The sequence below is a fragment of the Salmo salar genome, chromosome 09 (assembly GCF_965601325.2).
Source record: "Salmo salar chromosome 09, fSalSal1, whole genome shotgun sequence".
Lineage (NCBI taxonomy): Eukaryota > Metazoa > Chordata > Actinopteri > Salmoniformes > Salmonidae > Salmo > Salmo salar.
Window position 1 is genome coordinate 1,692,597 of NC_138299.1, and position 12,792 is coordinate 1,705,388.

A 12,792-nucleotide genomic window follows, 5' to 3' on the forward strand; every position below is an offset into this window, starting at 1 on the left:
AGGTCCAGTGTCGTAACATTCATCCGCTGCAATCACCTCATGTTTCAGCATGATAATGCACGGCCGCATGTCGCAAGGATCTGTATTTGCATTGCATTGCTTGCTGTTTGGGGTTTTAGGCTGGGTTTCTGTACAGCACTTTGAGATATCAGCTGATGTACGAAGGGCTATATAAATACATTTGATTTGATCTGTACACAATTCCTGGAAGCTGAAAATGTCCAAGTTCTTCCATGGCCTGCATACTCACCATGGCCTGCATACTCTGGAAAGACGTGTAGCCTATGACAGTGTGTTCCAGTTCCCGCCAATATCCAGCAACTTCGCACAGCCGTTGAAGAGGAGTGGGCCAACATTCCACAGACCACAATCAACAGCCTGATCAACTATGGGGAGATGTGTCACCCTGCATGAGGCAAATGGTGGTCACGCCAGATACTGACTTTTTCTGATCCACACTATTCCCAGTCATGTGTTAGCCATAGATAAGGGCCTAATGGATTTATTTAAATTGACTGATTTCCTTGTATGAACTGTAACTCAGTAAAATCTTTGACATTTTTGCATTAACATTTTTGTTCGGTATAGTTTGAGGGCAAATCACATGCAAAACTTAACTTCATCTGCCACACAAGCAAATGCTTTGAACTCTTACCAAAGCCTCAGGATTTTAGTCTATGCGTCATACTTTTAAAATATTGTTTTGCCCGGAACGTGCCTCCTAAATGCATGCTTTAATAAAACAGTTGCTCATAGTCATAGCACCATGCTTCATGGTTCATTTTTCATTGTGCAAGTGCCTCCCATACAAATTAGATCTGAGGAGTCACGCACTTGACGTAGGCAGGAAGCGGAGGCCCGGCGTGTCACTGCTGCACGTAGTGCGCAGCGTGACTGACCAAGTCCTCTTCAAATAATCATGTACAAGACATTTTGAGATAAAAACGCGCACGTAACGACGACTCATCTTTATTTCGATAGACACAAACTGGAGTTTTTAGATAACCTACATGAGCAAAATGCGCTTCTAAAACCGGGAATTCTCATGTTCACCGTATTTGGCCACAGTGGTAGTATGAACGCATCACATCCAGAGGCTCAGCCTCATCTCGGAAAACCTTTTGCCTCGCTGTCCTCGGAAGGCTGTGGCAAACCTTTGAGAGGGGAGGGAAAGCCGCAAGTGTATATCAGAATGTGTTTCATCTCTGTTTAGCAATGGAAGTTGCTGGAATTGGTGAAGGGGCAGTGGATACGCGTGGATATCACTGGACACCGAATAAGCTTGTTCTCGAAAGAATTCTTGGCGTTGCATCCTCGGTTACTTTTACAATGTCAAAATCAAGGAGATCCTCTTGAGTCTTGAAGTATGCACGGACATTGGCACATCAGTCAAAACCGCCTATCAAGGCACAATATTTACCCGTTTGTATCCATCATTGTGAATCATTTAACTTAATACACCTGCTGTCCTCAATGAAATATGGGCAGAACCAAATGTATTTCATAGCACATCAAATGAAAAGTCGTTATAGGGTGTCTCAACCAGATTTACGCTGAATCCAGGTGCGGAACGGCGGGAACTGAGTTCTGACCATCTGCATCTCGCCTTGGGAAGAAGCTGTCACCGTCGAAGTGGATATGTTGACATTAACGTGAAGATGGGTTTAGTTTTCGGTCTCTTGTGGCTGTTCAACATATTTTTGGAGGGCATTCATTGCCAAGGAGTGTATGGTAAGCCAATGCATTTCTAAATACCCAACAGCTAGGATTAATATCAACTTGACCTTGTGAAAATTGAGTCGAATGCGAAATATGTTGTACAATGTATCTCAGTTTCTGTAGGCTATAATAGCCTATGACTCGCCCACAATGTAGTAGATTACAACAGGTATGTATGTCATCATTACATTTAAAGACGGTGGCTCGCTCTAACCACAGGTGCTCTCAAGGCATTTGGCTATTTGAACCAATGTAGCATTGACACTGTTTCCGAGCGTCTAAAAAGATACATCTCATCAGTGGTGGTGTTTATATTCTGCCACCGCGTTTGTGCGTGCGTTAAAGCGACTGGTTTTAGCACCAACCCACGACCGATTGTAGAGCCTCAATCTACCACCCACGGCAGCACAAGCCTGGCAAAGGCATCAACCTCTAATCTGATGTATAGAGCTGGTGGAATTTGATGGAATCCTGTCCTTAGACCTATATATCTAAATGTTGGATTCAATCACATCAGAACGTTTAGAGAAAATGATAGCCTATATTGTATGCTGAAGGTTGAAATGTGAGAATAATGTTATATGAGCAATAATGTCATTGTGGGCCTTTTAAAACCAACACTAGAAATGGTCTTGAAATAGGGTTTCATTGCCCCATTTCATTACCGATTAATAATCATTAGCTCAATGTCGTTCCCAGAGACTAATAATTTTACAAAATCAGATTACTGGCATTGAGAATTTGGCACCCACAATCTCATCAGTCCATGACTGCAACTGGGAGGGAGGGCTATTCCTCATTTGGTGTCATATTTGATCCACTGTTCAACTTAATGCATGATCAAATCAAAATGTATTTGTCACATGCTTTGTAAATAACAGGTGTAGACTAACAGTGAAATGCTTACTGACAGGCCCTTCCCAACAATGCAGAGAAATAATAGAAAAGTGATAATAAATACACAATGAGTAACAATAACTTTGCTATATACACAGGTACCGAGTGGATGTGCAGGGGTACGAGGTAATTGATGTAGATACTGTATCTACATATAACTTGGAATAAAGTGACTAGGCAACATGATACATAATAAACAGTAACAGCAGGCAAAAAGGGGCAATAGACTGGGTAGCTATTTGGTTATTTAACTAACTATTTAGCAGTCTTATGGCTCAGGGGTAGAAGCTGTTCAGGGTCCTGTTGGTTCCAGACTTGGTGCATCGGTACCACTTGATTTAAATACTATGGTGGCCAATAGCCAGCTGCCGGTGTTGGGCATGAATCAGTGGCACTGCCTGTGGTTATGGGGTGAGCCGAGTGCATGATCACCTGTGCCATAAAGGTTCAGACCTCTTGTTATTGACTGTAGTCCACTCACATACAGGGAGTATACATTAGGACTATCCAACCACTGCCGCCAATGTAGCAATTGATGGAGAACAGCTGGACCACGGCTTGAATAAGCTATTCTGTGGGTACAGGTCGAGGGCACTAGCAACAAGTTCCAGACTTTTGGCAGAGGCTGTAGTATACATTGCTCACTCACAGGGAGGCCACAGTATTGTTTTGCTATATGTTACACGTGACCCAACCTTTATGAGTGGTTTCCTACTGGAATGTGGCTGACTATTATTTTTATTCAGGGTTTTTTTCTGATACAAAGTAACTTTGGGGTACAAAAAACAAATGTGCATTTATTCCTGTCTTCCTATTCCTCTCCTCTCAGCAGTCCCTACCCTTGTTGTAATGGGACTATCTAGGCCTAGGTTACCAAGTCTAAAAATGGGCAACCAACATTGTTTCTAACAATGTAGGAGTCCACTAATCAAGTATTTGAATGCACTGAAAACGGCATTTATTGTTAAATGTACACATTAATGCATTGTATTCATCTACAAAATAAAAACATTTAATTGAACTTTCCAGTTTTAGAGTACAATTTCCAAATTTAGAGTATATATTTAAAAAAAAAAACATTAACAAACTATCTGACAGGATAGTACAAATATAGTGAGAAAATACTAAACATGCAAAACAGATTCAATATAAAATACTAAGATATTAATATAAAATCAAACAGGAAATTGGTCCATGATTTACCTTCGACAGATTTTGTGAATATACAATGTAACGCAAAATACTTCTATGGCATTAATTTTAAAAGTGATTAAAATTAGAAAGTTATGATGATTTCTGGTTAGTCACTCTACATTCCTCCACAATAGGGTGTTATACCAACATATATGCATCCATTAAACAAACAGCTTGCACATTCCAAATAACTCACCTAATAACCACACAGATCATAGTCAGTTGTAAATTTTAGAAATCTGATCGCAAATATTCTAAAATAAAGAATTAGGCCATTGAGATGTAGTGATGCCTAACTCTAGCCTCCGTGGTGGTCTATGAGCAATTTGATGATCCTGTTGATGCAGGAATGCAAAGTTGTAGGGTATTCAAGGTTTAAAAAGTCTTCTTAAAGTGTGTAATTTCCGCTTAAAAATGTCAGACTTTATTTGCCCTAATGAAAAATGAATCAACCCCTATAAAAAGGGTTCAATTAATTATAATCCACAAAACAATTCACATTTCCTGCTTTGTGAAACTGGCTCAAATTAAGATAACTTTATTACATTTTTTTTATACAGTGAATACATAAGTAGGTAGGTTGCAACATTGTTACTGTCTGCACATCTTTATCTGTAGGCAAATGTTTATGTAGGCAAAAAATCTACATATTTTTTCCTCACAGACCAGCTAAAATCATTAATACTCACTCCTTGGCCCCAAATTGCAATATTACTGCTTTTAGATATGCATAGTGACTGTAATGGATTCAGAGGCTTTGATGGATAATGGTACACTTTAGCACTTTCATTTGGTTGGTCTGAAAGCAGGTACATTTTTAATCAGTCTTTTTTTAAATTCTCATTTTGTGTTTTATTGAAGATCAAGTAGAAATGTAAAGTTAAATGAACAAAGACTTGAATTAATTGTCAACCTGGAAGGATATAGTAGTGCTAATGGTTACCATTGGAGTGCTGGCATTAGTGTTGTGTCAAATCTTACCAGAATTTGTACATGCCAAATTTACATAGGTTATATGTTCATACCTTGTTAGGAAATCATACATTCTTTAAAGCTGTGTAGCATTGAGACTTTTTTGTAGAAAACTAAGATTGTGATTTTTACAGTATCTTGTAGTGTTCAGTAATTTACTGCCGTCACAGTAGGCATACATAATTTACATTTGCTCCTGAGAATGATTTAATTGCACCTCACTTTAAATGCAGTATGTCAAATCTCTGCAGCATTCAAATATAGTTGTATAGCTTTTCTTTCAATGCTTTTGAAGTCTATAAAACCTTGAACATGCCTGCTCAGTGGGTCTTCTTCATGGCCTAGACCCGAATTTGACTTCTAAGCTATTCAAATTAACGTTGATTGCAAAAGATGAGGATTTTTTTTTGCATTTAAGTTCTTATTTCTTCCTCCACAGACGCCTTCACAAATTATCTTGCATCCAGGCCCCCTCATTCTCTAGCAGTGGGACTGGGAACCATATTCAAATGAGTCCTCTCTCACCCACCTGCTTCTATCTATCCTACAAATTCTCAGAGGGGTAGACTTGATCCATCGGTCATATACTGTGTAGCCTCAGGTCCAGGCTCCCTTCACTTGGGAGACTATAGACACTGTGACTGAATAAAAATTCATTGAAAAATTCATTGACTTCTCTACACACATCTTGAATCCTTTTCACGGTACGATGAAGTCACCTCTGCCTCATAGAATCGACACAACTTGCAATTTGTGACCACGGGCTGCAGAGATACCTGATTCCCCAGTCACATTCACTTAGTTAATTGCCTAGAGAACATGCTGCAACGAATCGAAGTATGCGCTCCTATATGGAGCGTTCGGCTCAGTTCAAATAAAAATATTCATTTCTCGAAGGCATCCGATCAGTCTGCAGTCTTTCAGTGGGTGGTGTGAACATTGACCCCTGAGACTGAATGCTTCAAGTAATTATTCCATGCTTATACACTACCGTATGCCTCCTTTGTGCTGTAGTATGGTACTGTAGGTTAAATGATCTGCAAGCTGGGGAATCAAAATGGTCCTTTGATCATTTCCATTAATCTTTTAGCTGTGATGAGGCGGCAATGTACTTTAGCTACAGTATGTACAGCAGAAAATATAGTTCTCACAGGACAAACATTCCATTCGCTAGCCTCTGCAAACAAAAATAGTCATCATTCACGTGAAAAGCGTTTTTTTTAAAGTGGCTTCTCCCCAGCCATTAGGCATCTATTATTAAGACACTTGTCACATCTCCGGCATGCATTGCTCAGCATTACAGGGACTGACGTGATTAAAAATCGCTCGTGATGCTGGGTCAGTGAAAAAAAAAAAAATGCATATGCTGTACTAGAGGGTAAATCCCATTGCTCTGGGATCAGGTCAGAGGAGATTACTATTTGATGTCAGAAGTAGGTCTTTGATGGTCATGGAATTTTGTATGATGGTAATTAGCCAGCCAAATGCCCGCAGTTTGGGATGGCGTATCGCTGCAGAATGCTGTGGTAGGCATGCTGGTTAAATGTGCCTTGATTTCTAAATAAATCTCCAACAGTGTCACCAGCAAAGCACCCCCACACCATCCACCGGTCTAATGTCCATTGCATGTGTTTCTTGGCTCAAGCAAGTCTCTTCTTCTTATTGATGTCCTTTAGTAGTGGTTTCTTTGCAGCAATTTGACCATGAAGGCCTGATTCACGCAGTCTCCTCTGAACAGTTGATGTTTTGTCTTGAACTCTGAAGCATTTATTTGGGCTGCAATTTCTGGTAACTCTAATTAACTTATCCTCTGCAGCAGAGGTAACTGGGTCTTCCTTTCCTGTGGCAGTCGTCATGAGAGCCAGTTTCATCATTGTGCTTGGTTTTTGCAACTGCACTTGAAGAAACTTTCAAAGTTGTTAATTTTCCTTATTGACTGACCTTCATGTCTTAAAGTTTGGCTCAAACACATTAAATGCATTAAGTAATTCCACAAATTAACTTTTAACAAGGCACACCTATTAATTGAAATTCATTCCAGATGACTACCTCATGAAGCTCGTTGAGAGAATGCCAAGAATGTGCAAAGCTGTCATCAAGGCAAAGGGTGGCTATTTCAAAGAATCTCAAATTTAAAATATATTTTGATTTGTTTAACACATTTATTGTTACTAAACTCAGCAAAAAAAGAAACGTGCCTTTTTCAGGACCCTGTCTTTCAAAGATATTTGGATTTTTACGAATTAACTTCACAGATCTTCATTGTAAAGGGTTTAAACACTGTTTCCCATGCTTGTTCAATGAACCATAAACAATTAATGAACATGCACCTGTGGAACGGTCGTTAATGCAGCTGGTGGCCACACCAGATACTGACTGTTACTTTTGATTTTGACCCCCTCCTTTGTTCAGGGACACATTATTTAAATTCTGTTAGTCATGTCTTTGGAACTTGTTCAGTTTCTCTGTTGTTGAATCTTGTTATGTTCATACAAATATTTACACATGTTAAGTTTGCTGAAAATAAACGCAGTTGACAGTGAGAGGACGTTTCTTTTTTGCTGAGTTTAAATGATTCCATGTGTTATTTCATAGTTTTGATGTCTTCACTATTATGCTGCAATGTTAAATAAAGAAAAACTTTGGAATGAGTAGGTGTGTCAACTTTTGACTATTAATGTATACATATATTTTTTTATTCTACGCACATTTTCTCCTTTCCTGTGCTCCTGACTGCATGTGCTGCCTTAGAAATAGAATGAATAGAACGGCGTCCCCATTCAAATCAATGATAGCATAATGGGTGGATTGGCGGAAATCCCCATTTACTGAATTTTTACCCAATTTATAAACTCTAAAATGCAGCAGAAACAAGCTAAATTTACTCCAGCCATTATCACCTTGATGCTGTAGCTTCATTCACCTCAGTCAATAGGAGATTTAACATTATACAAACACGTCTGACAATTATTAGTTGCCTGCTACGCACTTGCTTAACATCGCAAATAAAACTAGCTTAGTTTAATCTCAAATCAAACAGCAGTTACCTAGCCAAAGCAATCTACTATAGCCATCTTTACCTTTGCAATGTGTTGAGAAAAAGTCCCGCTGTTCCCTGAAACTGCGTCAATGCACTCTCCATAGAGAGGAAGAGGCGACGCGAGAGGTTACACTCTCGCCAAAATCTGTCCAAAATAAGCCCAATGGGTATCTATGGGCTTATTTTTGGACCTAAGCTGCCTTTCCACCTTTGGGACAACGACTCCCATTGTTAGGGTGTAGACATGAGCATCTCGTCATTGTATACAGATCTCTGCTCTCCATAAAGCCAGCTAGCCGTACAATCAACCTTCCCTCCCGCTCTCAGTTGTCGGCATGGCCCTGAAGTCAGCCTCTAATACCGCTAAACTGAATTTGCCTTTTAATCGGGATTGTAATTATTTTAGTAGCCTATTTTAAATTGTTGGTGTTGGGCTAGGGAACGAATGCCCAATTAAAGCCCCTGCACTTCTGAGACCATTGGTTCCATTGAGCCAGCCAAGCACAGCTGCAATACGTCACTTTTTGGGTGACCTGACCAATTTCATATAGAAATGTGAGTTATATATCATTCTTGTTGAAAGCAAGTCTAAGAAACAGTAGATCTGTTCTATGTGTGCTATTTCTGTGCTTCCCATTCTTAAGTTTTGTTTTGCGTCTTTTACTTTCAATTTTGTACATACAATATTTTTGGTTATTGAAAGAACATTTCACAGCGGTTTATATTGTACAATGATTCTCTACACTTGTATTGTCGCAAACTATTCTAATTTTAGCAACCAGGAAATGGCGGTGTGATTTCTGCATATTGCACCTTTTTAAAGAGTAATTCTCAAGGCCAATTTCAGCCTTTGCCCAACCCCTTAATGTAAAAAAAAATGCATTCAGGTTAGAAGTTGTGGGTGGGGGGAATATTCATTTGGGGGGTGGGTAATCGTAGTTTCACTGTAACTAAAACGTCTGGTTTTTGATGATTCTTTTTTGTTCTTCATTAAAGTTACTAAAGAAAACAAGGCAACAGTGAACATGTTGTCCCCCACGAATGATGCAGCACCCCCCTTTGGCCAATCAGTGTTATTTTGTAAATGCTGGATCTTTAGGGCAAGACGCATCATTCACCCAAGTTTCGCGAAAATCGGCCAGTGGTGTCTGCGATATCGCGTGTGACATACAGTTGAAGTCGGAAATTTACATACACCTTAGCCAAATACAGTTAAACTCAGTTTTTCACAATTGCTGACATTTAATCCTCGTAAAAATTCCCTGTCTTAGGTCAGTTATGATCACCACTTAATTTTAAGAATGTGAAATGTCAGAATAATAGTAGAGAATTATTTATTTCAGCTTTTATTTCTTTCATCACATTCCCGGGCAGTCAGAAGTTTACAATACACTCAATTAGTATTTGGTAGCATTGTCTTTTAAATTGTTTAACTTGTGTCAAATGTTTCGGGTAGCCTTCCACAAGCTTCCCACAATGTTGGCCCATTCCTCCTGACAGAGCTGGTGTAACTGAGTCAGCTTTGTAGGCCTCCTTTCTCGCACACGCTTTTTCAGTTCTGCCCACAAATTCTCTATAGGATTGAGGTCAGGGCTTTTTGATGGCCACTCCAATACCTTGACTTTGTTGTCCTTAAGCCATTTTGCCACAACTTTGGAAGTATGCTTGGGGTCATTGTCCATTTGGAAGACCCATTTGCGACCAAGCTTCAACTTCTTGACTGATGTCTTGAGATGTTGCTTCAATATATCCACATCATTTTCCATCCTCCTGATGCCATCTATTTTGTGAAGTGCACCAGTCCCTCCTGCAGCCCCACAACAGGATGCTGCCACCCCCGTGCTTCACGGTTGGGATGGTGTTCTTCGGCTTGCAAGCCTCCCCCTTTTGCCTCCAAAAATAACGATGGTCATTATGGCCAAACAGTTCTATTTTTGTTTCATCAGACCAGAGGACATTTCTCCAAAAAGTATGATCTTTGTCCCCATGTGCAGTTGCAAACTGTAGTCAGGCTTTTTTATGGGGGTTTTGGTGCAGTGGCTTCTTCCTTGCTGAGCGGCCTTTCAGGTTGTCGATACAGAGCTCGTTTTACTGTGGAAATAGATACTTTTGTACCTGTTTCCTCCAGCATCTTCACAAAGTCCTTTGCTGTTGTTCTGGGATTGATTTCCACGTATGTTCATCTCTAGGAGACAGAACGTGTCTCCTTCCTGAGCGGTATGACGGCTGCGTGGTCCCATGGTGTTTATACTTGCGTACTATTGTTTGTACAGATGAACGTGGTACCTTCAGGCGTTTGTAAATTGCTCCCAAGGATGAACCAGACTTGTGGAGGTCTACAATTTTTTTTCTGAGATTTTGGCTGATTTCTTTTGCTTTTCCCGTGATGTCAAGCAAAGAGGTACTGAGTTTGAAGGTAGGCCTTGAAATACATCCACAGGTACACCTCCAATGGACTCAAATGATGTCAATTAGCCCATCAGAAGCTTCTAAAGCCATGACATAATTTTCAGGAATTTTCCAAGCTGTTTAACCTCTATGGGCTATGTGGGACGCAAGCGTCCCACCCCTGGTACACCCTATCAACAACAGGTGAAATATCAAGAGCGCCAAATTTGAAAACAATTAAATGTCATAATTCAAATTTTTCAAACATACAACTATCTTACACCCTTTGAAAGCTAAACATGTCCTTAATCTAACCACGTTGTCCGATTTCAAAAAGGCTTTACAGCGAAAGCATAAAGTTAGATTATGTTAGGAGAGTACATTGACAATAGCTGTGTGTAATGTTTTGTCAATTCAAAGACAGGCGTCACCAAAAGCAGAAAACCAGCTAAAATTATGCACTAACCTTTGACAATCTCCATTAGATGACACTCCTAGGACATTGTTAGACAATACATGCATTTTTTGTTCTATCAAGTTCATATTTATATCCAAAAAGAGCGTTTTACTATGGCGTTGATGTTGGAGGAAATCGTTTCCCTCCAATAACCGCCAGTCAATCAGCACAACAAATTAAATAATTACTATTCGAAAACATTGGTAAAATATTATATTGTCATTCAAAGAATTATAGATTTACATCTCTTGAACGCAACCGGATTGCCAGATTTAAAAATAACCTTACTGGGAAATCACACTTTGCAATAATCTGAGCACTGCGCCCAGAAAAATACGCTTTGCGATACAGACTAACCGCCATGTTGGAGAGATCGAAAATACTATGTAAATAATCCATTACCTTTGATTCTCTTCATCAGATGTCACTTTCAGGAATCCCAGGTCCATAACAAATGTAGTTTTGTTCGAAAAAGCTCATTTATGTCCAAAAAGCTCCGTGTTGTTAGCACATGATCTATGCCTGTCGGACTTCTCTTCATGAACGAGCGGAAGAAAAATATTTACGTTCGTTCAAACATGTCAAACGTTGTATAGCATAAATCATTAGTGCCTTTTTTAACCAGAACATGAATAATATTCAAGGCGGACGATTGCATTCTCTTTTAAAACGTATTGGAACGAGAGTACCCAACATGAACTCGCGCGCCAGAGTCTTGTCGGCCACCACCGTGCCAAGGCTCTTGTTCGGTCAGATCTCACAGTATAAGACTCAAAACACTTTGTAAAGACTGGTGACATCTAGTGGAAGCCATAGGAAGTGCTCAACGATTAATAAGCCCCTGTGTGTTTCAATGGCATAGGCTTAAAGGTAATTCAACACATCAGGTATCCACTTCCTGTCAGAATTTGTCTCAGGGTTTTGACTGCCATATGAGTTCTGTTATACTTACAGACACCATTCAAACAGTTTTAGAAAATTCCGAGTGTTTTCTATCCAAACCTGAACAATAATATGCATATTCTAGCTTCTGAGTTGGTGTAGGAGGCAGTTAAAAATGGGCACATATTTTTTTCAAAATTCTCAATACTGCCCCCTAGCCCCAACAGGTTGGCAGTCAACTTAGTGTATGTAAACTTCTGACCCACTGGAATTGTGATACAGTCTGTCTGTAAACAATTGTTGGAAAAATTACTTGTGTCACGCACAAAGTGGATGTCCTAACCGACTTGCCAAAACTATAGTTTGTTAACAAGAAATTTGTGGCGTGGTTGAAAAACTAGTTTTACTGACTCCAACCTAAGTGTATGTAAACTTCCGACTTCAACTGTATGTACTAATGTAGAGCTGGAGAAAGATCCATAGTAGGGTTGTTGGGCAATGTATAATATGGAACCCCCCCCCCGTATCCCAATTGGGATTTAAACAATTACATGTAATCAATAGCTGATTTATTGTATCCAGAGGTTGAACAGTTTTTTTTTTTCCTTCTCTTTTTGGTTATTTAAGCAACTTTTAGACATTTTTCATTTTTTATGGGTGGGGGTTTAGTTTTTTTAGTTTTTTCTTCATTAGGATAAATCAAGGGAAGCTTTTTTGAGTTTTAGTGTATATAGACTTTAGGGAGGGATTTACGGAATATTAAGGACATTGAAAGTCAGCCGCATTTGCCGGTCAAGGATGGATTGATTCTTATTGTCGGAGTGTTTGCAGCCAGTAGCCTATTATTGTTTTCCGTCGCTGGTTCTTGGCTCTCTCCTTTTCATGAGCTTGTTTAGAAAGTTTCCTCTTTAGGACAACAGGAACAGATATCACAGGTTCCAAACTGTTGAAGGGATCCATAACCAAAAGGTTCACGACACTCAAGAGCTCAAAGCTAACACAACGCTCGGTAGCCAGCATGCAAACAGCTGAAAATGACAGCGGTCTATCACCGCATCTGGCTGACTAAGCTAGGGGTTAGCCTAAATGAATAAGGTTTTGATTACGTTCCTAATTGTGGAAAAAATATTTAGAGAAATCTAACTTACGACTGAACAGACAAATGTAATGGATATTATTCGCTAAATGACCCACATTTGCACCAGCGGCAAAAACCATACAGTATGTAATCTATCTGGACAAT

At 39.6% G+C, this 12,792-nt stretch overlaps 1 protein-coding gene across 1 annotated transcript in view; it reads left to right on the top strand.

Annotated features, from left to right (window-relative positions):
* The first annotated feature begins 892 nt into the window (after nt 1-892).
* LOC106610629 (MAM domain-containing glycosylphosphatidylinositol anchor protein 2) overlaps nt 893-12,792 on the top strand; it is a 233,934-nt gene continuing 222,034 nt past the window's right edge. The window contains exon 1 of the mRNA XM_045723335.2: nt 893-1,731. Within this exon, the coding sequence (XP_045579291.1) occupies nt 1,659-1,731 (73 nt within the window). The 5' untranslated portion in view covers nt 893-1,658. The remainder of the gene's footprint in view (nt 1,732-12,792) is intronic.